This window comes from Bos taurus, chromosome 4 (assembly GCF_002263795.3).
Source record: "Bos taurus isolate L1 Dominette 01449 registration number 42190680 breed Hereford chromosome 4, ARS-UCD2.0, whole genome shotgun sequence".
Classification (NCBI taxonomy): Eukaryota; Metazoa; Chordata; class Mammalia; order Artiodactyla; family Bovidae; genus Bos; species Bos taurus.
Window position 1 is genome coordinate 51,147,849 of NC_037331.1, and position 26,632 is coordinate 51,174,480.

The 26,632-nt window shown below is 43.0% G+C and overlaps 1 protein-coding gene across 1 annotated transcript in view; it reads left to right on the forward strand.

The window, feature by feature from the left end:
- WNT2 (Wnt family member 2) overlaps nt 1-2,149 on the forward strand; it is a 43,918-nt gene extending 41,769 nt beyond the window's left edge. The window contains 1 exon segment of the mRNA NM_001013001.1: nt 1,052-2,149. Coding sequence (NP_001013019.1) covers nt 1,052-1,281 — 230 coding nt within the window. The 3' untranslated portion in view covers nt 1,282-2,149.
- The last annotated feature ends 24,483 nt before the right edge of the window (nt 2,150-26,632 follow it).

Consider the following 26,632-nt stretch of genomic DNA (forward strand, 5'->3'; position numbering starts at 1 on the left):
CTTGGAGTTTGTACTGTCTCCATCGGAAGCACAAATCCTCAGGGAAATCTACCCGAGTGGCCCAGTTCAAGTCAGTGCCCACCCCTGGCCCAGTCACCTGCTGCTGACAGAGAAGACTCACGTTGCTTACATTGCTGCCAGGCGCCCTGCTCTGAGCACAAAGGATCACTATGAGCTGAGCAGGCTCTACAAATGTGCGCTACCCTTGGTTCTGCTGTCTGATAGCACTCCTGTAAAAGAGTTCTGAGTGCTTCCCCACGAAAAGAACAATTAAGAGGCTTCCTATCTTTGAGATTCTTGGAGAAACAAATACATAAATATGAATTGCCATGTAGCAAGCATCATCCTAAATAATGAAGACAATGTCCACCAGTCATTTCTAACAGGCTTTTTATACCAGTTTTGTTTATCAAAGACCTAGAATCCTGTCTTCAACCAGGTATCTCACACACATCTCAATGGCCCACTAGACCAACACACAAAAGATAAACCAGGCTGAGCATGGCTCCCTCCTCAAGGCCTTACACGAATGGTGCCCACACATCCCCTTCAGCAAGCAGAGCTCTCTAACCTTTCCTAGAAGCCAGTGTAATCAGGTCCAGGGAGGCAGAATCTCCTCCCTTGCAAGAGGTCCATACCCTGACAGATTCCAAGAGAGCTAACTTTGGCCACTGCTTCCTTAGTGCAGTTTAAGGTCAGGAGAGGGAGGATCAGGACAGGTCCTTCTTTCATTCTGATCTGGCCTTGGCCATCCAGTGACCCATCAGTCCAAGGCTGGGTAAGGGTAAGCAGAAAAGTCCATCCAACTTACAGTGGCAGTGCTGGAGTCAAGATGCCCAGGACAGCCCCAGGGCTTCATGTCCATCCTTCCTGGATGTGGCCCTTGCTGCCATTGCCTCCGAGGCTGACACGCGCTGTGTGGTCCAGCCCTGGGCTGTGGTGAGGTGGCATCGGGGCCCAGTCCTGGAGGATGATCTCGGAACCCTTCCTTCAGAAGAATGCTGTATTCCACCCATGCTAATTCAGTAACATGCCCTGACCTGTCTTCCAGGCTCCCTGGGTACAGCGGGCCGTGTGTGCAACCTGACTTCCCGGGGCATGGACAGCTGCGAAGTCATGTGCTGTGGCAGAGGCTACGACACCTCCCACATTACCCGGAAGACCAAGTGTGAGTGTAAGTTCCACTGGTGCTGTGCCGTGCGCTGCCAGGACTGCGTGGAGGCCCTGGACGTGCACACGTGCAAGGCCCCGAAGAGCCCCGACTGGGCTGCTCCGACATGACCCCAGTGGAGGCTATCATCCAGCTTCCCTCCCGCAAGGACTCCATTGGATCTGCAAGGATGCTGGGCCTTTGGGTTCTCTCTGGGAGATACTTCCTGAGGCACAGAAGCCCCTTCCCCCTCCCTGGGGGGCCAGGACAGGGGCCACACGCTGCACACTAAGTCTTCCCTATTTTCTCTGACTTCTGGCATTCTGGGACATGTCTCTTCCTGGTCACAACAGGTTGTTAGAGGAGCGGAGGGGCCAGGTCACTGTTTCCACCCCCCTCAACATTTCCTCTTTCTAGAGCAGATGACTAGAGAGAAAAAGTGTCTCAAATGAGCTTCCTCTGTGTTTTTCAACAAATGTTCACAGTTAAGAAATTCTATACTTCTCTCTGGAGGGTAAAGTAAAGAAAGCAGAATCAGTCCCCACTGATTTAACTTTAATTCTTGAAAAGACCAAGCAAGGCTTTTGCCTGATAAAGTGATTTTCACAGCCTGCTACCTCTGGGGTAATCAATCGGTAATTGGCTGGAGAAAAATGGCTTTCAATAAACTTCAGGTTTCAAATGCATGTATTTCAAGGCATTTGTTGCCATATTAAAATCTGATGTGACAAGGTGGGTCTGTTGTCCATTGGTACAGTTTGGAATCTGTGCAATAGCAAAAGCCTCAGAAAGTGACTGCTTTGCATTACTGTCCACTCAATATAAAGAACCTTTTAGGGAATGAGATTTGAAGAGAATTAAAAAGGAGACTTATGATCTGGCAGTATTCTGTAAGTACTGGGTGAAGATGGAGGGAAGTAGCGTAGAGAGTGGAAGGTTAGAAAATGTGTCTGTACAACATGATAAGGGGGAAAGTGGGGAATAAAATTCCTACTTGGTGTGATGCCTGTGGCCCATGGAATTTTGTAACTGAAATGGCTTTGAAAATGAACACTTTTGAAATGACAAGACCAGGGAACCAAATTGCTGACAGAGAGGTTTCCAAAGCAGTCATGCCCAGACAACCTCTACCATAAGCAGATGCCTAAAAGTTGTCCACATACACAAGGGAGCATCAGCCAGTACTCATCTCCCTTCAAGCACACCGTTAAAGACCTGTCATGTTTAACTGTGTTATTTGATGTTTATATGACGACAAGATACCCTAACCTAAAGCAAATGACACGTAACTTTGCTTATGAAGTTGGTAACTCTAGTGTATTATATTGCAAACAAATTATAACTTGGAGACTATAGTTAAGGGACCCAGCTGTAATTATGGAAACATCAATAAGCAAATTGTGGTGGGCTTCTGCCCTAAACCAAAAATTGACATCCAGGGGAAATGGAGAGGCTGCCTGCCCTACTTAATGTATCAGATGAAAGAAAGGTGAAATACATGAAGGTACTCCTTCTGCCCTGTCCAGTTAGCGTCTAGATCTAAATGTGATCTCTTCACACAGCGACGCTAACTAACAGGATGGTTCCCTTCAGGCATCTTGTGTCAAATCACTGATGCTGCTCATCCTTGGATATTTTGGCTTTCACGTTCTCTGTCCTTGCTTTAGACAGGACATTTAGACCAAGGCTTATAGATAGCAACCTTATGGAGTGTTTTGTCATAATGATACTTGCCCCTTCAGTTTCAGTTCAGTCCCTCAGTCGTGTCTGACTCTTTGCAACCCCATGAACTGCAGCATACCAGGCCTCCCTGTCCATCACCAACTCCCGGAGTTCACTCAAACTCATGTCCATTGAGTTGGTGATGCCATCCAACCATCTCATCCTCTGTCGTCCCCTTCTCCTGCCCTCAATCTTTCCCAGCATCAGGGTCTTTTCAAATGAGTCAGCTCTTCGCATCAGGTGGCCAAAGTATTGGAGTTTCAGCTCTAACATCAGTCCTTCCAATGAACACCCAGGACTGATCTCCTTTAGGATGGACTGGTTGGATCTCCTTGCAGTCCAAGGGACTCTCAAGAGTCTTCTCCAACACCACAGTTCAAAAGCATCAATTCTTTGGCACTCAGCTGTCTTTATAGTCCAATTTTCACATCCATACATGACTACTAGAAAAACCATAGCCTTGACTAGATGGACCTTTGTTGACAAAGTAATGTCTCTGCTTTTTAATATACTGTCTAGTGGTCATAACTTTCCTTCCAATGAGTAAGCTTCTTTTAATTTCATGGTTGCAATCACCCTTCTCAAAAATGACAGGATTCATCTCTTTGCCCTCACTGCCAAATCCTAAAAAAGAGTGAAGTCGCTCAGTCATGTCTGACTCTTTGTGCCCCCATGGACTGTAGCCTACCACGCTCCTCTGTCCATGGGATTTTCCAGGCAAGAGTACTGGAGTGGGTTGCCATTTCCTTCTGCAGAGGATCTTCCCAACCCAGGGACTGAACCTGGGTCTCCCGCATTGTAGGCAGATGCTTTACCATCTAATTTTTCCAAAGTGGCTATTCCTTCTTTTTATTCTGTGGATTTAGAGGGAAGGAGTGAAGTGTTATGGTGGCTGCTCTGGGTCCAATGTGGGCCTGGGGGTCTCGTGGGAGGCCAAGCAGTGGGACTCAGTCTTGGTTACACTGATGCTTGAACCATCAGCACCTCTTTTCCTGCTGGATAAATTGTGAAGTCATAAATCTATGGATATAGTTAGACATAGAAAGGATTTGGGAGGACATTTTAGTTCCCCTCAGCTTGTATCTGGAAAAACTGAGATCAAAAGATGTAAAGGGATCTACAGAAATACCAGTCATTACCCTGATGCTCCTACAAACAGAAACACACTCAAAGTCTTCAAGAAAGTTAGGCACTTTATCTCTTAAATGAAACTAGTTTGTCTCCGAATTAACCTGGTAGATTCTAAGCAATTTTAACATCTTGAGGGGATGTTCATTGTTTGTTTATCCATGGCATGTTTAGATCTGACTTTCTTTTTATGCTGAAATGTATCCTTCATGATAAGGAACAAGGGGACAAGGCATGTCCATGTTCCCTTGCTCATAAATTGCCTCTTGCTACATAAATTGTCCTAATTTGTAAGAGAGACTATGGCAACCTTCTCAAGCAGCAGTAGATTAAGCCACTGTGGAGGGCAAAATAAGAGAGTGAAATATTTTTACCGGCTTTTACTTATGAAAGAGAAAATCTCCATTCTTTGGGGGAAATTCTCCAAATTTTTTAAAAGGTGAAGTTAATTTCAAACTCATTTTTTCTAACACTTGGTAAAGTATCAATGTTTCATGACTCTAAAAGATACTAAACTCTTGATTATCCAGGCTTTTAAGGGAATATGGCATGGATTTACCCAAAATAAAACAATGAGAGACTCCATTCAGGTCAAATCCCCTTATGAATTTCCCCTCAATAAAAAAATCGTATTAGAAATGGAAGTTTTCTAAGCCCAAGATCATGTCTTTTCGTTTGCTTGTGGTGCCAACTGATCTTTGTATTCTGTGAACACCCTTTGTCAAGGTGCATTCTAGTTACAGCGTCCTGGACGGTCACTCTGAGAGCATTAACACCTTACCTTAAGAGGCCAGTTAGGGACTTCCCTGTGGCCCAGGGGCTAAGACTCTGTGCTCCCAGTGCAGGGGCCCCAGGTTTGAACTCTGGTCAGGGACCTGGATCCTACATGTCATAACTGAAGAGTTCACAGGCCACAACTAAAGATCCCTCGTGCCGAAACAAAGATCCCATGTGCTGAAACAAAGATCCCGCGTGCCAAAACAAAGATCCCACGTGCCACAACCTACAACCCAGAGTGGCTAAATAAATAAATATTAAAAAGAAAAGAAAAGGAGAGACAAATTTATCTCCTTAAATGGCTTAAACTCAAGCACGAGCACCCCTGGAGCCATGATCACACTTGGCTCTGGCTCTGTGCCCCTTGGGGATGGGGACCCTGACCTGTTACTGGACCACAGTTGCTTCAGGATGGGAGGAGAGGTACAAGCACCCCGAGGTGTAGAACACTGCCCATCTGCTCTGCCTTACAATGGGTGTCACTAGATCGGACACAGCATCCCAGAAGATCCACCAAAAATGGCAATTTAATCTGCACGTGGCCTGATCATGGGAGGAGAAGTGAGAAGGAAAGAGCCAGGTAACTATTGCCAAGAGACCAGCTGAGTCTGGCAACGGTGGAGTGTGGCTTTTTCAGCTCTGGTGGGTAGCCCCCAGCCTCCTGCTGCTGCTGCGCCCGTCCCCTCCCAGCACTGACTTCTAGGCATCTGGAGGCCCTGAGCCTCAGGCCATTGCTCAGCTGTCCATACCTGGTGTCCAGCTCTGCTCCCAGCTGCCAATGTTAATTTCAAGAGATGTTTTCAATTGTCACAACCACTTGCCTTTTTATAGGAGTCATTACAAAGCTTGAAAACATCAGGTATCATATTTCTTTTTCAAAGAAGGTAGCTTTAAAGTCAGAAAAATCTAACGTCACATCGGCATTTCTCGGCCTTATTAACTTATTAAAGAATCTTACATTGACTCTACAAGACCTACAGCAGGCCTCTCTCTCTCTGGGACAGCCAACGTGACTGTACATGTGCTTGGGTTTGATGGTATTTTCAGGCCAGGATATTGTTATTACTTCTCATTTATTAAAGGCTGGCCCAGGGCTGATGTCTTGCTCAGCTAAAGAACATTCATCTCCCCTCTTGCCCACTCTCAAAATAAAGGCTCAGAGAGGTATCCAATGGACCAGAACCGTTCTTTTGTCTATTTACTGTACTTCAACCTGAGTTTCCTTATCTTAAGAGCAAGAGTTGCACTGTCAACAAATAGACCTCCCAGTTCCAAAGCCTGTAAACTGCTCTTGTCAGGTCTGCACTGACCTTCTGCAAAGCGGTCTGCTGGTGTAAGCTGACAACTAAGGTGTGCTGATTCTAACCTCCTCCTTACCTAGGCAGAGAAAACTTTCACTCATCCATGAGAATGTTCTTTACATTTTTCTGGGGATCAGCAAAGTGACAGGTGGCTTGCAAAGCCCAACATGATCATTATTTTTCTAAATCATCATTGTTCAAGATCTAGGTTTTTTTTTCCCCCTGATATTCACATAGATTCTTGTTTAGCCAAACCTCCCACGTCCAAAAGCTAATAAAAGTGTCAGGCAGACTGTTACAAAGAACTATTGTTATTTACAAGTCTACATTTTCTGTGAAATCAAAACATATTAAAGCGAATTTTCGGTGTTGACATTGTTATTCTAAACTCGTGATAGTCTTGCCAAACCCTCTGGTGAAAAGAAGTTACGGAAATTATTCCCTTGTCTTTTCTTGGGATCACACTTAACACCTTGATTAACAGGTGTCTTTCAATCTGTAAAGATTTTCAGGGAAGGCATACCTTACTATGATAACTAGCTTGTGAGTTCACAGGTAAGATATATTCTAGATTAAGAAATTATTCCAGATGTTCACCTGTGTTCTCCTGGGGTTGTCATCTAAGTGCTCACCACCTCTCAGTACCAGCATGCTTTGGTAGCACAGCAGCTAGACCCCGCCCCATCAACTTCTCTCTGTTATTGTTGTCTGTATCAGTGCTTGCTCTTGGCTAACATGTTGTTCTTTTCCCCTCAGCTTAATTAAAAACATATAAGATCTCTAACGACTTCACTGAAATCTGTGCATCCAGACTGTGTGTGCCACTTAACATATAAGCAGCAAAAGCTCAGAAAATGGAAATAAACTCTCCCACAGCAAGGGAAATCTGCCCCTCCCTGCATTTTCTCTTCCCTGATGAACTATGTTTTGGGGTGACCTAAGCAAAGTACTGAGAGTACTTCAAGCACTCCAAGGTGATCAGCCCCCTAGTTGGGCTTCGCCTGGTCCCTCTAGAGTTCCATCATTCCTTCTAGAAACTCTCACACTTGAATGATCTAAAGAAGAGGTAGCAACACAAAACATGTGTCTGTGTGTGTTTTTCAAAGGGCATTTCCCCCAAATATTTTTTGCCCAGACACTGTCAACGAAATTCCCCTTTTATCTAAGCCTTTGTACAAGAGGACTGTCCTGTACATTGTAGGATCTTTAGAAGCAACCCCGGTTTCTAATCTCTGGATACCAGGAGCAACTTCCCTGCTCCCACCTGCGACAACCGGCAGGGTCTCTAAACATTGTCGGATGCCCTCGGAGGGTGGGGGGCGGGGAGAGGGAGGTGACAGTGAAACAATTTCCAGTTGAGAACGGAGGATCTAGCATTTTAAGGCATCTTATTAAAATGAAGTCACACATATTCATGCCATTGTCAGACAGAACATCTCCTTGGGAGTCTTATCTTAATGGGATTAATGCTCAGCATTAATACAACAGACCAGCTGGGAAGGGAGATTTGGGACAGGGTATAGTCACAGAACTTCCCAACACAGAGACAGGATGACCAGGCTGGGACTTGCGGGTCACTCAGACCTATGCTGTTGTGTCCTGGGAGGGTGGGAAAGCACGGGGCTCCTGGGTTTCTGCTGACAGGAATCAAAGGCAGGATAAAAGGTCAGCAAGGGGAAACAATAATGTGGTTTTAGAAGCTGGAAGCAGAATTTTTCTTAGGGATTCCTCAGTTTCACAACACAGGAATAAAAAGCCCCAAAATATGACCCGGAAGGTGGAGGAGTGAGAATGTTCTAGCTCATCCTAACATAGCTGAGTAATTTCGAGCTTCTCAGGACAGAGAGGGGTAATGTCCAATGGGGGCCTGGCAAGATGAAGGAAGTCTGAGTTTCAAGCCAAGAGATAGTGAAAACTTTCAGTGGAAGACCAGGGTGGGCATCAGCTGCAGGTTGTTTGTTGTACGAACACAAACACAAGAGCCTATTATAAAACACACAGTTGTCCTTATTACAAGTACCCTAGCCTTGTGGGGTGATATTTTAGTGAAGTGAATGCATTCAGAAAGCTGTCCAACATTTGCCAACGAAGGTGGGAAAGGGCCAACGTGTGCTGGACGTGAGGTGGGGCAGAGTGGAAGAAGAAAGACACTGGTTATAGACAATATGAAGCATGATCCCAGCTGACTGGAGAACTTGGGTAGGATGACAACTGGCTAAAGGAAGAATATGGAAAGCCTGTTTTCTTTTACTTGATAATTTTTCATGGGTCAAACTGGATTTACATATAGGCTACACAAAGAAGTAGAGAGCAGATGAGAACCACTTGGGTGAACAAAAGAACTCTTCATCTGTTCCTCCATGCTATGATCCAGTTTTAGATAATACAGCATGGGTAAAATCTGATCAACACGATCAATCTACCATTTAGACTATTTTTGGACTCAACTTGATTTTGTAATTTCCGAGTACTGACTAACCCTGTGAAAGCCCCTGTAATTCAATCACAGGCTCTGGATTTCCCCAGGCAGTCCACACAATCCTATCTTAATAGCATCATAGGCTTTCCTAAGTTCCATGCATGAGAGGAATCACATTACTGCCTGTAAAGTCAATTCAAATGCTTCAGTGATGAAGATGCATCCAGTATCCACTGGCTGGCTTGCTCGTACCGGTTACTTGGGCAGAGGCTGGGGAGTTTGGCAAACCCATCTGTAAATGTTTAGGGGCTTCATGTTACAGGTGGAGGTTGCACACCAGCCAAGCCAATATCAGGAAATACAGAAAAAGAAATTTGAATTGTAGTCTCCAAAAGTCTACCCACCCACATAAACTTTGGCATCTGCCCCTTGACCATTTTTCTCCAACAGTAATGAAGACTTCATGAAAGGCCTTGAACTCTAAGTCGTCCCTGTTGAATTGTGCTTAATCAAGGCAAATATTCCCAGCCTAAGAGGACAGCTAGAAGAAGAAAGGAGTAGAGATTTAATTTTCTTATATATTGCCGTAACTATAAACAATGCCTTATCTTCTCAATAACTCTCATGAAATAACAAGCGCTTGTGTTTTTTAAAGTATTTACACCAGCCCTTAGAGATTTTATTAGACTCATGATTCACAGATGAGAAATTTTCCTCCTCTACAGTGTTTAGTAACTGGAGTAAGAATTACTCAGTAGACTGTCTATACAGACAAATGAATCTGAATATGTCTTCTGGCTATTAACCCATCATTTACTGGTGATTTTCATTTATCAATGTTTTTCTGAGCTGACTGATTGGGTCAAGATGATCCCTCTGGTTTGAATACTGTAGACATAGAATTAAACAGTTTCTGAAAATTATGTTGCTCTGTCATATGGATATAGGATTTCAGCAGAGCAGCACAAATTCTCCTAAAATTCACGGAATCACAGAATGCCACAGTTGGAAGGAACCATACACATAATTTATTCCCAACTTCTCATTTTATTCATGGGAAAACAAAAGAAATGTCACAGTTTTGAACTGTGATGTAAGCAAGACACTGAATCATCTTCAGGGAAGAACAATTATTATTCATTCCATCAGTCTGTGCTGAGCATCTCCAGTGAGTCAACCTCTATGCTACATACTGGAAACACAGCAGTGACTAAGACAGACATGCCCTTGCCCAGAGGCTTCCGGGGGGCTACACGGGACACGTAGATTTCACTTCTTACTTTACAAGCACTTTCAAATGTGTGGCTGGATTTAGTCCTTTGAACCACCCTTAGATATAGATATGATTATCCTCTTTTTTTTTTAGGTAAGTTTCAAAGAGATTTAGTAATTTGCTCAAGATCATAAAAAGGCTTATAAGAGAGAGAACCTGGACTCAAAATTCATTTGCAAGTCTCACTCCAGTGGTCTCGCTAGTGCCAGCTCCTTGATTAAAACTCAAGGAGCTAGTATATATATGTCAGTGCTACTTTCCCAATTTGTCCCACCCTCTCCTTCCCCTGCTGTGTCCACAAGTCTGTTCGCTATGTCTGCACCTCCATTCCTTCCCTGTAAACCGTTGTTGTATGGCAGAAACCAACGTAATATTGTATAGCAATTATCCTCCAATTAAAAATAAAATTAAAAAGAACCTCAAGAAGTATTCTATCCAGTGGGTTACTGAAAACTACTTAGTTGGTTCCATGACATATTTTTCAGTGGACATGTGGACTGCCAGAGGATTTCTGATTTCATTTATGTGCAAGCCAGATGCAAATCATCTGTAGAGTCACATGTAAAAAAGCTCTTCTAGAAAGTGACTATTAGTTACACATCTAACAAGTATTTATATTTAAAATACATATACATAATAATAATAAAAAAAATTTTTTTAAACAAAAAAATAAAATACAATGGTCTTAAAGTCTTCTAGAAAATATAAGGTTTCTGGCCATAAGAAGTCTATTTACTCTCTCAGGGGGATATTGACTCCACAACTGAAGAGGGTTCAAAAATATTCTGTATCAATTCAAACATGACATGGATTATGATTTATTCAAGAGTTTTCATCAAATTCCTCTCTAATGCTGATTACTCAGGTTGAATTAACATGTCAACAATTTTTTAAATATTTTTCATAATAGTCTTGCCTTATTACCCTAAAATAGGGAGATGGTTAAAATTTTCTTAGCAACAGTACTCAAGAAAAAACTTTCAGAACTGTATTCAAATGTAAGACTGTATTTTAAAATATTTTAAAGGTATAAAGTGCTTATAAATATGATATTAGCATATAGAGGCAATAGTGACATTTTTACCTTGTTTAACAAGAACTATGGGTGGTCTTTCTCTCCATAAAGCAAACTGGGAAGATCTGTATAACCCTCAATGGCACCCCACTCCAGTACTTTTGCCTAGAAAATCCCATGGACAGAGGAGCCTAGTAGGCTGCAGTCCGTGGGGTCGCTAGAGTTGGACACGACTGAGCGACTTCACTTTCACTTTTCACTTTCCTGCATTGGAGAAGGAAATGGCAACCCACTCCAGTGTTCTTGCCTGGAGAATCCAAGGGGCGGGAAGCCTGGTGGGCTGCCGTCTATGGGGTCGCACAGAGTCGGACACGACTGAAGCGACGCAGCAGCAGCAGAGCATTAGATAATGTTCTAGAAACAACAGATGATCTCTTCTCTACCTTCTGGTCTAGAAACAGTCCAGCAGAGCTGGGGTAGTGCACATTATTGGAACTGACATCCAATTCGTTTCTAATCTACAACGTACTCAGTCCAGCCTTGTGGTTGGGATTACTTCCGATGGTGGCTAAATTAGCAAAAAAAAATTCTCTTCAGAATGTAAGGGAACCAAGAATAAGTCTTTACATGAATATCTGAGGAGTGTAGGGGAGTAAGAGAGAATCTTTGTCTAAATGGAATCTTAAACAATGGATTAGGGGAGAGGAGAGGGTGGAGAATTTTTATTACTTTAAAAGTGTATGGAATAGATTTACATTCATGTTTATTCATGATGAAAAGAACTTGTCCCTAGATATGAATTTTAATTTGTGAGAAAACTGCTAAGAAATGTGAGATCATGGAGAAGGTGGTCCTTAAAATAAATAAGTAAATAAAATCTAGGGAAAGTAATCCTGCTTAGAATGTGATTCATTCTTTTGGAGCAATAAATAGAGTGAGATGATGTCCAAAAGCAATTTTCATATTTCTTGAACATGTAAGCATTTTTCCTTATACAACTATTGCAGAATAAGATCCCTAGGTAGATTATATAGACAATCGTGAGGGTAACAACTCACCCCTAAATGTCATTTCCTCTCACTGTCCTAGAATGGGGCCTAAATTCTCACCCTTACCAATGCTGCCTGGGGATGAAGAAACTATCTTAGGGACTTTTCCTTTAAAATGCATGAATACTATTGAGCTTTATTCCTTAATTCAACAATTATTTATTCAACAAATATCTGGCACAATTTACCATCTATCAAATGGTATTTTCCTCAGTGTTAGAGAAACAGTATTGAAAAGGTAGGTGAAATAAATCAGATTTATCTTTCAGATATTAATAATATGGCAGATGAAATAGCCCCCAAAGAAGCCTTTTGCTACAAAATGTCTAGAAATTCAATGTAAGGTAAAATAAACATCCTCTGAAAAGTGTGAGTGAATTCTCCCCACACCCATCCTCAAATACAAGAAAGTTCCAAAGGCCAAAAGTAAAGAGGAAGCTGAAAACTCAAGTTTTGGTGCCTCAGTGGAAGTTCACTGATCGCCCTCTTTATAAGATTGGTCATGTCAGTGCGGGAAACAAGGTTTGGGGCCTTCTTGAAGCGAGGAATGAGAATTAGGACGCAATATCCAATCCTTCCCCACATAAAGTCAGAACCTTCAAAGGGCTATAGGGTCAATAAAGGACAAATCTGACCACTAGCACCGGGAATCAACTGGGGACCTGTTTGCTAGGTATTAAGATTTGTGTAGGGAAAGATAAATTACTCAATTAATTACGATTACCAGCCTCTCCTCATTTTATTTTGAAGTTAGAATTTATACAGCTTATTCTAGGAATTGCCTACCCAAGAAATTAACCTTAAAAAAAATTCTAGATTGAGGTGCCTAGAGATGCAAGAACAAAACCTCTCAGCAGGTCACATTTTCCACCAGGCTTGCAGAGGATTCTTCCAGGTAAAACTTCCCCAAACTTGAGTTTATAATCTAAATTACAAAACATGCCACAGAATAAGCCTCCAAGGTTGAGAGTCACAGAAAAAATAAACCATGGACTCAGATACTCAAGAATGTCAGATAATAAAATTATCATACACAGACTATAAAACAAATCTGTGTAGAGATGATAAAAGAAAATTCAAAATGAATAATAAACGTTAATAAGGTTCATAGTACTTAAAGGAAAAAGATAAAGCTAAAAGGTAATTGAAAAGAATTTTAAAAACATCTAGAAACTAAAATATCACCACTGATATTAAAAACGAAGTGAGTTTCTACCTGTGGCCACAGCTGAGAGGGCATTGTTATAGTCTTCTTTCTACTGCCATAATGTCTAACTGAGTCTCCCAAAGAGCCACATAAACTCTTGGTTAAAGGTATGAACTTCAAAAAAGAAAAAAAAAAAAAAGCAGTGAGAGACTGAGGAGCCATGGGGAACACCCACAGATTGGGCGGTAATGGAAGATCCGGACACCAAGCACTCCACAAGCTTTGAGTTCTGACACATGGCACAGTGGTGCAAGCAGACACATCATGAATTCTAGGCCACACCGGTGGATGGAAGAGCTGTGAGCCAAAGAAGGTTTTTCAGAGAAGGTTTTCAAAGATTAGGTGCCCAGTTACCTGTGAAAAAGACCTTTGTCAGTAGCAATGAAGACAAGACTGAAGAACATCATGTAAGAGATTAATCTGAGCAGTATAGGAAGAATGAAATGACTGAAATCATTACTAGGGAAATGACAAAAAGACAGCCTTTGTGTTTGTAACCTTCAGTGACCACAACTCCATGGATAAGGCTGTCATTCAGAAATGCAACCTTTTGAACAGCTGTAACTGTGAAATAAGAACAGCCCTGGGCAAGCAAGAGATGGACAGTTCCTCATCCAGTGCAAAATGGTTCGGAAGATTTTAGCAGCGGTTGAAGAGGTTGTTTTCAAGGGAATGGCAATTTTGGTCATGGAGGAAACTTCAGTGTTGTTGGCTTTGCCACAGCCATGTTGGTGGTGGACTTGATGGCAACAGTGGATTTGTTAATAATGGAAGTGGTTTTGGTGGTGATGAAAGCTACAATGACTTTGACAGTTATACAATAAACCTTCAAATTCTAGAATCACAAAGGAAGGAAACCTGGGAGGTAGAAGCTCTGGTTCTTATAATAGTAGAGGCCAATATTTAGCCAAGCCACAAAACTAAGATGGTTGTGGGAGTTCCAGCAACAGTTGGTTATCATAAGAGGAGATTTTTATTATTGTCAAGGAAAAAAAAAACTTAGCAGAAAAGGACAGCTATAGACATGACAGAGAAGTTACAGTTTACAATAGGTTTGTATACTCAATCACAGAGGCAGGCCCTAACTGTTAGGACCAGACATGGAACAATGGACTGGTTCCAAATTGGGAAAGGAGTACATCAAGGCTGTATACTGTTACCTTGCTTACTGAATTTATATGCAAAGTACATCATGGAAAATGCCAGACTGGATGAAGAACAAGCTGAAATCAAGATTGCAGGGAGATACATCAATATTCTCAGATATGCAGATGACACCACCCTTATGGCAGAAAGTGAAGAGGAACTAAAGAGCCTCCTGATAAAAGTGAAAGAGGAGAGTGAAAAAGGTAGCTTAAAACTCAACATTCAGAAAATGAAGATCATGGCATCCAGTCCCATCACTTCATGGCAAATAGATGGGGAACAGTGGAAACAGTGACAGACTTTATTTTCTTGGGTTCCAAAATCACTGCAGATGGTAACTGCAGTCATGAAAATTTTAAAAGACGTTTCTTCCTTGGAAGAAAAGCTATGATCAACCTAGACAGCATACTAAAAAGTAGAGACATTACTTTACCGACAAAGCAAAAGTGAAGTGAAAGTGAAAGAGTTGGACCATAAAGAAAGCTGAGTGCCAAAGAATTGATGCTTTTGAACTGTGGTGGAGAAGACTCTCGAGAGTCCCTTGGACTGCAAGGAGATCCAATCAGTCAATCCTAGAGGAAATCAACCCTGAATGTTCATTGGAAGGACTGATGCTGAAGCTGAAGCTCCAATACTTTGGCCACCTGATCCGAAGAACTGACTCACTGGAAAAGACCCTGATGCTGGGAAAGATTGAAGGCAGGAGGAGAAGGGGACAACAGAGGATGAGATGGTTGGATGGCATCACTGACTTATTGGACATGAGTTTGAGCATGCTCTGGGAGCTTGTGATGGACTGGCGTGCTGCAGCGCATGGGGTCACAAGAGTCAGACACAGCTGAGTGACTGAACTGAAGTATAAGACAGAAAATCATTAAATACCCATTAAATACTTTCTAAATGCTTCTTAAATTCAACAAAGCTCTGATTTTTATACAGTAATTTCTATAGCTTTCTATTCATTGTGTGGCTCAGGAGGTGTCTTCAAGTAAATCTTTAGGTTTATAAATACAATGATCTACTCATGAAAGCAGCAGAAATTCACACTCACATTAATTTCCTGTAGATGATCAAAAAGATCCCAAATGCCTAATGGTCCCTGAGAGCTGGTTGTCTTGAGACACGTTAATATTAGCATGTAACTGAGAATCATATTCCCCCATACCTCTTCTCATCACAGATGAATAACTGGAGCTTGAAAGCTAGTATTACTCTTATAACCCTCCTACCTAGCTTTACATATTTCCCCCAATTTATCATTTATTCATCTATGTATCCTAATTAGCAGAAATTCAGGATCTTTCTCTTGGAGTTCCCATTTCAAGTTGTCCAAGAATCCCACAGACTCACTAAGCCCATATGGGTCAGTACTTTTAAAGCAGCATAACCGGTAGGTCTCTTTGGCCTTGGCGTCATTGTTTCTGTGACTTTTTCAGGTAAGGTGCTCTCTCTTCACTACTCCTGTCAAGTTGAAAGGACTCTAGCTCAAGGATCAGGTAACACTCTTGCTGGACCAGATCCTGGTTCAACCCAAAGTTCACACTTGGGTTTCAAGGATATCACTCTCTTCATTTCACCCGCATGGTCAGTCATTGCCCTCAAAGACAATGCTGCGTCGGTCCCGAGGTTCTTCAGCCTCGTCTACGTGTTTTGCTGGAACCCTTCTTTGAGCCCGCATCACCTCATAAGGAATTCCCCTTTGGGCTCTTAAAGTTTTCTCATGCCAGCAGATGCCACACTCTTAGAAACAGATTTCTCTAATTTCAACTCTCCAAAAGAAGAGCATGGGGTCTGGCATTCCTTACCTACCAGAAGCCTCTAGGGTTCTTATTGCAAACTGATAAGCCACAGGAATTTTTTAAAGATTCTATTACATCCTCCCTCTAGCAGAGTCCAGTGCCTTCGCATTAGCTTAACTGAGACTGGGTACAAAAAGACTTCCTCTTATAATGAAATTCTGCTCCAGACTGATTCGTGTCTACAGTTCTATACATAGTAGTTAGAGTACTCAGATACATGAGCTTAAAAAGCCAATCTGCTCATCTCAAACTACTATTAATGTATATAAAATAGATAATCAACAAGGACCTACTGTATAGCACAGGGAACACTACTCAATAGTCTGTAATAACACACATGGGGAAAGAATCTGAAGAAGAATAGATACACGTATGTATATAACTAAATCACTTTGTTGTACTCCTGAAACTAACACAACATTGTAAATCAACTATACTCCAATGTAAAATAAAAAATATAAATAACAGTGAAACCACAGTAGCAACAAAAAGTTAATCTGTGCTCTCTGCTTTCAGGTAAGGCGCAGAAAGCCAGAGCGGGCCAGCCTCCTACTGTGACGACTCACAGCTTTCAGGTACAAATGGCCCTTTTGAAACACACAGCAACCACCCTTTAAGGGCTCAGGAAAGAGGAGGCAGTCTGCTTCCACACTAGAGAAGCTGTGTTGAGCTGGTGAGAGAGGTCTACCGTCTTCATACACTTAGAAGGGAGTTTCGAGGGCAGTTTAGATTACACTGCAGCACCCACCCTCTGGGTGAACTGGAGCTCCACTCAGTTTGGATCACTTAAATGGACTATGCTGCCCTTCTAAGAATGGCAGTAGTGCATGATACCTGTCCTCTCAGAGAGCCCCGCTGTACCCACATAACGTTAGGAAGAGTGACAGGTTCTTGCTCTCATCTAAGTCCAGTGGGAAATTTAAATAAGTTTTCATTGGTTGAGGCGATGAAAATCCAAAATGCCTACTGAGCTGTGTCTCTACTGGCAAGCAGAGATCTTTTCCTCTCTGGACTCTTCTTGCAAGATGCTCACCACCCTCCTTACCAGTTCCAGGTGAGTTTTCTGGTGGGGACAACACTTGAGCCTGAGGTTTGCATTAGTAAACACTCTGGGGTCAACAAAAAATGCACATGAGGGAGCACTCAGATAGTAGATAACCAGAGATGATGATACAAAAAAAAAAAAAAAAAAACCCACTGTACCAGGTCCTGGCCACGCCCTCCACCTCACCTCCTAAACCTCCACCTCTTGGGATCCCACCCCAAACAGGTCTTAGCCTCAGCAAAAAAATAATATCAGGTCCAAGATGAATAAAATCAGACACTCTGAAAATGAGTCAAGGTGTTGGTATTTCTTAAAAGCGCCTCAGGTGATTATGATGAATACTGAAGTCAGAGAACCAGGGCTATCCATTATCCCAATAAATGCTTCTAGTCACACTGTGAAATAACTCTGATAAAGTAAAATACATAGCAAATAACAACAGATTGAGAGTAGAATCCAGTTCTTCATCTCTAATCTCACATTTTCCCTGACTACACAGTACGTAGTTACTGCTAATCTAAATTAGCAACTTTATCGACGATACCCACGGTGAGACAGCAGAACACCAGACTCTTCTGCTCGCCATACTGTCAGAGGTGTTGGAGGACTAGAGGAGTGAGGCAGGCAAAGGTCATATTCTAAAAGAAAAAACTCCAGAATTAACAGAATTTCTATTTCTGAAAGCAGTGTCGCTCTTCCATTAGTTTTCTAGATCCCCCAGCTTCAGAATTTTGAGTCCTACTTTTCATACAGTATCTGTGTCCAGCCATTCTTGTTCACTTTCTTCCAAAAAAATCTCTCTTCTCTCCTTCCTTTCTCATTGCTGCCACCCCAATCAAAATTAGCACAATTAATTCATGATGAGGCTTGCTGGCACCAGACTCCTCTCTCGTCAACCCATCTTGCACACTCTGTCCAAAAAAAACTCTCTAAAACATGCGTCCACTGTTTAACTGCCATTTTCCAAATTTTTCATTGGTTCCATCGCCTAAAAGGCCCAAATCCCCTACCCCTCCACAAACGAGCCAGAACTCACCTTTCCAAACGTATCCACCAAGCACCTTTTCAGCAAACATTGGATCCTGTGAAGGGAAAAGCTTTGCAATCAGTCGTGTCCAGACCCCCATTATGCCCCTCATGCACAGGGGGCGTTATTTAACCTCTCTGACTTCAATTCTTCCTTGGTCACAGGTGAATAACAATGCTGACCATGTCATAAGATGCCTGAGAGGATTTATGACCGAGCGGGGTAAAACGATAGAAGGTGGATGCTTGGACACGGTAGACATGATTACTACTTTGTGTCAACTACATCCCTTGCTTGAGCTGCCCCTCTAGGACTGGTTACCAGACAGTTATTTCTCAGCTCCAAGCCAACCCTCCTGGCTGGGACACAAGGCTGAGGCTGCAAACTACATTTCTGCTTTACCAGCTGCTCCTTGCTAGGCTCTTCCAGAAGGAGGCGCCCAGTGGGAGACTGCTCTTTTCCATGGGATGTTCCCGTGGGTGTTATTCCAGCAGTTCTTCCTGAAGCAGCAGCTATTTCCAGTTTGCAGGTTTTCCCACACTCCAGAACCAGCCTTGTTGTGACCCTGAGCGACACCAGTCCCATCTGGGCAGGAGCCCTGTTTCAGCTCCAGGGCCTCTTCTCCAAGTTTCTAGTGATCCCAACCTTTTCCCTTTGTTCCTCTACCCCTAGCTGCTTCCTGCACTTCCTGTCTCTGTAATACCTCAGAATTTCCCTTATGTTCTCCAGAACCCACTTAGGAATTCTCTCTATTAAATTGCCTGTTAATACAACTGGGGTGGTGTGTGTTTCCTGACTGGTGTGGCTGATAGCCTTCCCGACACTTCCCCTCTTCCCAGTTGAATATACACACCTCACTGCCAGAAGCTGCATGGCCAGCCCATCCCATGAACTCTTGCAGACCCCCAGACTAACCACAGATGAGAACTGGGATGACCTTAGAAATAAATTTCTGGTATGACCTTCCTGTCTTGCAGTCAAAGAAGCCGGGGTTCAAAATGGAAGGCACAGCCTCTGCCTGACTCTCTCCTGGCCTTCCACAAGGAGCCGCCTGCCTGGACCTTTCACTTCGCACTCAGTCACTGGAGGTCCTGCAGCATCTCCCTCATTACTTCTTAAGTACGTCATTTAACAGAGACCATTTAACTTAGCTTTAGGCATCCTTATAAAACAACACTCCTGTGTGAGTCACTGAACAACAAATGCTACTTGGCTCTGTGTGTGTGGACATCTTAGGAGGACTCCAAATAAAGTTCGGTGAATAAATTATATGATTAAGCCAGAATTTTGAGCATATAGAAAGGATGTCCATACCTCTCGTATTTTCTAGATAATAGCCAGCAGTGACCAACATCTGAACCTAATACCATCTGAGAAGAGTAGTTTTATGGCCTTTACATATGCTGAAAGGTCTTCTGAGTTGTCTGCTCCTTAGATGCAGCAAAACAGAGGCTTTAATATAATTTTATAAGAATGCAGATCCTACTCATTAGAAAATTAATGTAAATTCACAGCACAGTTTTATCATGTGATGGTTCCTAACTGATGGAACTTAATACTAAAAGTTATAAATAGTCTTAAATGGGACAAACATTTTAAAGAGGTAGTCTAGTTTTCAAATTTTCTTCCATAAATTTGGCTATACTAAAATAACTTCAAGTACCCTCCTAAAGTCAGTATAGAATCTGCCTGCAATGCAGGAGACCCGGGTTTGATTCCTGGGTTGGGCAGATCCCCTGGAGAAGGAAATGGCAACCCATTCTAGTATTCTTGCCTGGAGAATCATGGACAGAGGAGCCTGGCTGGCTACAGTCCATGGGGTCGCAAGAATCGGACATGATTGAGCGACTAAACCACCACCACCCTCCTGTACTGTTGGTGGGATTGTAAACCGGTACAGGCACTATGGAGAACAGGATGGAGGTTCCTCAAAAACACTAAAAATAGAGTCACCATCTGACCCTGCAATACCACTCGTGGGCATATATCCGGAGAAAAACATAATCCTAAAGGACACATGCACCCCAATGTTTACTTTGCGTTGTTTACAATAGCCAAGATACTGCAGCAGCCTAAATGTCCATTGACAGACAAGTGGATAAAGAAGATGTGGTACATGTATGTAATGGAATATTACTCAGCCATTAAAAAGAATGGAACAATGCCATTTGCAGCAACATGGATGGACCTAGAGATTGTCACACTGAGTGAAGTAATCAGACAGAGAAGGGGAAATAATGTATGACACCTTTTATATGTGGAATCTAAAGAGAAATGATACAAATGAACTTACAAAACGGAAAGAGACCCACAGACTTGGAGAAAAATCGTGGTTGCCAAGGTGAAGGATGGACAGAGGGATAGTTAGGGACTTTGGGATGGACATGTACACACTATGGTGTTTAAAATTGATACCTGACAAGGACCTACTGTATAGCACAGGGAACTCTATTCAACTCAATGGCCATCTTTTCTGTGAAGCTTCTGGGCAGAATTGGCAGTTGCTCCTCTTGTCTTCCTTCGTGCATTACTGCTAGTACTTAGTTGACTCTGTCTTGAATAATGACTGGTTATTTTTATTTTTGCTACAAGTTCTTTACTAATAATCCTTTACTGAGTAACATATGCACTTTGTTCTTATCACCTCATTTGATATTCACCACAGCTCTTCAAAGTGATGTGGGAATCTCTCTTTGCCAAGAAGGAAAACTGAGGCTCAGAGAGGTTCAGTCCAGTTCAGTCACTCAGTTGTGTCCAACTCTTTGCAACCCCATGGACTGCAGCATGCCAGGTCTCCCTGTCCATCACCAACTCCCGGAGTTCACTCAAACTCATGTCCATTGAGTTGGTGATGCCATCCAACCATCTCATCCTCTGTAATCCCCTTCTCCTTCTGCCTTCAATCTTCCCAGCATCATGGTCTTTTCAAACGAGTCCGCTCTTCGCATCAGGTGGCCAAAGTATTGGAGTTTCAGCTTCAGCATCAACCTTCCAATGAACATTCAAGACTGATCTCCTTTAGAATGGACTGGTTGGATATCCTTGCAGTCCAAGGGACTCTCAAGAGTCTTCTCCAACACCACAGTTCAAAAGCATCAACTCTTAGGTGCTCAGCTGTCTTTATAGTCCAACTCTCACATCCATATATGACCACTGGAAAAACCATAGCCTTGACTAGATGGACTTTTGTGGGCAAAGTAATGTCTCTGCTTTTTAATATGCTGTCTAGGTTGGTCATACCTTTTCTTCCAAGGAGTAAGTGTCTTTTTATTTCATGGCTACAGTAACCATCTGCAGTGATTTTGGAATCCTCCAAAATAAAGACTGCCACTGTTTCTCCATCTGTTTGCCATGAAATGATGGGACCAGATGCCACGATCTTAGTTTTCTGAATGTTGAGCTTTAAGCCAACTTTTTCACTCTGCTCTTTCACTTTCATCAAGAGGCTCTTGACTTCGCTTGGATTTTTAGGGTAAAGATGGTAAGTACTGTTTGAGACATGTCAGGTTTGAAGTGAGAGGTCCTACTGGTAGTTGGAAATGTAGGTCAGGAGCTCAGAAGAGACGGGATGGAGTAGTGGTGGGTGGAGAGAGTGGGCAGCACATGGGTGAAGCTATGTGAAAGAATAAGATGGCCCAGAAGTGAAGCAGAAGGCCCTCTAGGACAAGATGAGACTTTGGGGAGAGGCATGTATTTATGTAGTGGAAAGGAAAACAGATCAGAGAGCCTCAAGGAGAATCCAGAGAAGTGTCTTAAAGGTCAAAGGAGGAGAGTTCCTGGGGCTCTGTGATCACATTGGAATTGGGAATTGGGCTGTCACTGTTTCCCTTTTGAAAGAGCAGATTCTGACAGAGCAAACTTTGGAGGGTTGAAGAAAGAAGATGCAAAGGGAAACCAGGGACAGAGCACTGAGTATGAATCTAAAGAAGGAGTGGGAAGATACTGAATGACAGTTTCAGGAGAAGCAATATTGAAGAATGGTTGGTTTCTATAAAAATTCTCGACTATTTGTTCAGATCAATGAAAAGGTGACCTGAAACAGAGACAGTAGAGGAAGAGAGAAAAACTGATGTGGGCTGTCCTGGGGGAGAGTCAGAGGCTGGGTGAAAAGGCGAATCTAGACTGGGGAGAAGAAAATAGAGGTCAGGAGTTCACGAAGAATTAATACAATATTATTAAATGGCATTGGGGACCCAACTGGAATGAGAGAGAAAATGAAAGAGACTGGGAAGGAGAGAGGGTAGGAGAGAGGGAGGGAAAAGGGGAGAGGGAGAGAGTATATATTTGCATGAAGAGAGCTTGAGCCACAGGAGCAAGTGTTGTGATAAGCCAAGATGCACAAGGTGAGCACGGTGGAGATGAGAGAACGAGGGAAGCTGTGGTGCTACATCCACGCAGGTTGCCATGGCCAAGCATGGGGCTGGCTGAACTGGGAAGGAAACCTGAAGGGAGCTGGGCGCCTATGAGATTAGGTAAGGAAAAAGACAAAGGGTCTTGATGAACCCTAAGGGCAGGCTTACTGGGAGAAACTAAAGGGAAAAAAAAGAGCCTAAGAAATTGTCTTCATGGAAGGAAAATCAAGACATCCAGGTTTTGGAAATAAGCCAGTTATAAAAGGATGAGTCTATGATTTGGCTTTGGGAGTGCACTTCAAAAACCAAAACAAAGTAAGATTATGACTGGGAAAATATTTCCCAGCCTATAAAATACGAATCACTTTTTATGTATTGTTTTCATTATTTTTGGAGTGGATAGGGCGAGGAACTGCAGAGCTGACCTGTTGCATGAATCGTCCATGTAGACATGGAAGTTGCCCAAGATGATGGCAAGGAAAGGAAGGGGAGGGGAAATTTCTATCTACATTTATTAGGGAACATGGAACAGCGTCCAGGGGCTTCCCTGGTGGCTCAGTTGGTAGAGAATCTGCCTGTAATACTGGAGACCCACATTTCATCCCTGGGTCGGGAAGATCCCCCGGAGAAGAAAATGGCAACCCACTCCAACATTCTTACCTGGAGAATCCACGGGAGTCAGACATGACTTAGTGACTAAACCACCAAAGTGTCCAGATACCAATGGATGACAGGAAAGAAGACAGTACATCCTTGTCTGGACATGGACCTAAAAGGAAGGATGACCTTGTTTGTTTAACAGAAGTGTTGCAGAAATATCTGGGAAACGGCACTGTGAGGTAAGAGGAGTAGAATCCTTCTCCCAGGGTTGATATTATAGATACGTCTCGACTTGACCCCTCTGTCTCCACTGGATAGATCTTGAAGGCAAAACCGTCACCAAGAATATTCAAGAAAGGCTCTTTTGGTGGCACCAAATAAAAATTCACTCAAAATGGCAGACAAAAAAGGGGACACTTATTGTAATATTATACAGATCTAGGAGAATTCCTGAACATGAAGCAAAGTGCAGTTGGGCTTTGAATGAAATAATGTTTGTTTCTAGAAAGATGTTGGGAACCAAGGTAGCTACTCTCCCCTTATCATTCATGCTAATAGCCTCTCTGCAACTCAGCTTTCTTTTCCTCTCTCTTAGCCTGTTCCTTCACTTGTTTAAATTTCACAGTCAGCATGACAATTGACTCCAACTCTTCATCCCACATCATGCTTCCCACACCTGTCTCTCCTCTTCCCTAGTTCAGTGAAGGAAAGAAACTTGCTGAGCCCTCTCAGCAAGTATGTCAAGGTTCTCTTGCTCACCTCTGGGTTGGTTGCCCAGAGGTCAGTGTCTCCCCTCCTGTGCAGCTTCACAGGGTTTGAATCTGCCAGCAATGCAGAAGACCCCAGTTTGATTCCTGGGTCAGGAAGATCTGGTGGAGAGGGGATAAGCTACGCACTCCAGTATTCTTGGGCTTCCCTGGTGGCTCAGATGGTATAGAATCCTCTTGCAATGGAGGAGACTTGGATTTGATTCCTGGGTTGGGAAGATCCCCTGGAGAAGGGAAAGGCAACCCATTCCAGTATTCTTGCCTGGAGAATTCCATGGACAGATGAACCTGGCAGGCTACAGTCCATGGGATCACAGAGTCAGACACAACTGAGTGACTTTCACTTTCAAGAGAAGCTGGAGTGATGGATGGTAAATTTGGGTGTGAACAGCTCCAGGGTAAAGCCAAGACTTTATTGACTCTGGGGATGGAGAGGGTATGGGAAGACATGCTAGAGAGGGCTTCAGTGAAAAAGACCTAAGGGCAGGTCAGAGAGGACAGAGAGGCTGAGAAGAAGGATAAAACATCCAGACGATGGGGGCTACATCTTGGGCTGTCTTGGCCAATCCAGGAGGTAGGAGCTGGGACATAAGCTGGGAGGACCGGGTCAGCTGTGTGTGAGCACCGTATGGACTGCTAGCCCATGGTAGCCCCCAGGCTCCATTCACAGTCTTGAGGAAACCAACTGGCCCCACCCCATGGCATAGTCTGGGTGAAAATTCTCTAGCTAAGCAGAAGCAAGGCTGGTTGGGTTAGTTAGACCTTTTAGTTTTTTCTTCTCCAAGGATGCTAGCTAGGGAAGAACAGGCAACAATATTCAAACTTCAAAGAGTCAGGGGAAGCAATCCCAGGAAAAGCTGAACTAAGATAAAATAAGAAACCAGTTGTTCTCACAGTGTAAAATGGCAGCTCAGCCCCTGGGCCTGATCCTCACTTGTGCCTAGGAATGCCTCACACATATCAGATGTTGAAGCTCATTGACCTACCTGCTGTGAAGTCCTCAAGCCAAGTTTCTCCAACCAGGGCCAGTTGGTTGCCCAGCATCCCTGCCAACAACACATCAGCCTTTCCCAGGGTACAGGGTTGTTATCGTATGGCTGCTGGTTTCACAGAGTTAGAGCTCCCAAGGATCAACAGAGAAACAGAATGGCCTATGTGGGGGCAGAGCTGGGGAGGAAGGGAGGGGAAGGCATGGTGGTAAAAACACGGCATGTGGAAGGAATGAAGAGGAAAGCAACAGAGAGAAACTGTCACAACAACAGTCTGGAAAACGCACAGAGCAAACACGTTTCTCGAAACGCTTTTTTTCCACTGAAAGGAACCAGAGCTCCTTTTAGGGGCAAAGAAATTACAAAATAAGCTTAGAATATCTTATCTTGTGCCAGAAAGCAAGGAAGTGATCACAGAATGATGGGGACATGTCACAAAGACACAGAACCAGACTAAATGGCTCCTTCTAGCTAAACACAGCACAATTTGAGGATCAAAATAAACAATAATTCTAACAGATTAAAACCTTTCAGATACAAACACACTAATAAATTGAAAGTTGGGAATAAGACATTTACATAAAGTCAAAAAATCCTTTTCGCAAAATACTAATTATAAGGGGAGAGGCCTGGGAGATACACCTTAATCAAATGATCAAAATCTTCATTGCCAGTGATCATACACATTGAAAACATAGGTTATGCAGAAGGATGCAATGAGAAGAACACAGCATTACTTTGGGGGTGGTCCTGAGAAAGACATATCTCTGAATCTAATCATGACGACCTATCAGCCCAAATTGAAGAACATTCTACAAAGTAACTGACCTTCAATCTTCAGAACTGTTAAGGATTTGAAGTGCAAAAAAAAGACTGAGGATCTGTTTCAGGTGAAGAAAAGTGAAGTGATGGGATAGCTAAATGCCATGTTTGGTTCTGAAGCAGGTCCTTTGGCTATGAAGCCAGATTTAGGACAATTGGAGGACCTTAGATGGGATGGTTGACGCGGAGAAATGAGGTTGTTCTGTGTCAGCGTTGCTTTCCTAGTTTTGACAGTCACACTGTGGTTACATAGAGGAACATCCTTGTTTATGGGAAATGCACACTGAAGTCTTTGCGGGTGATGGTGTAGCATATCAGCAACTAAATCTCAAAGGGAGGCCTTTGGATGACACTGCCAACTTTTCTGTAAATTTTTATTGGCTTCAAATATTTTTTAAAAATAAAGTATAAAAAATATCAGTCTCTATGTTTAAAAAACTCACCTTTGTTTGAGTATGTAATGGGCTGGTAGGGCCCCGCAATAAAGGATACTCATGTCCCAGAGAACCTGTAAATGTGACCTTATTTAGATATGATTAAGGTAAGTGACATGGGATAGGAGCATTCTGGATTAGCCTGGTGGGCCCTAAATCCAACATCAAGTGTCCTTACAAAAGACACACAGGGGAGAGATACACAGAGGGGACTACCATGAGAAGTCAGAGGCATGGGGTGGAGTGAAGTAGCCACAAGTCAAGGAAAGCCTGGAGGCACTGGGAACAGGAAAAGACAAGGAAGGATTCTCCCCTGAAGCTCTGGAGGGAGCACGGCTCTGCCAACACCTGAATTTCAAACTTCTGACCTCCAGAACCGTGAGAGGATACATTTTTGAGAAGGACAAGGAAGTATTCTACACACCCTTCTGGACTGGTTTTTTTTCACTGTAGGAAGAACAGATAACATGAACTCTCCCCTCTTGAAAAAGTTTCTGGTATACAGTACAGTATTGTTATGAGATGGTTAGACAGCATCACAGACTTAATGAACATGAACTTGAGCAGACTCCGGCAGATAGTGGAGGACAGGGAGGCCTGGCTTGCTGCA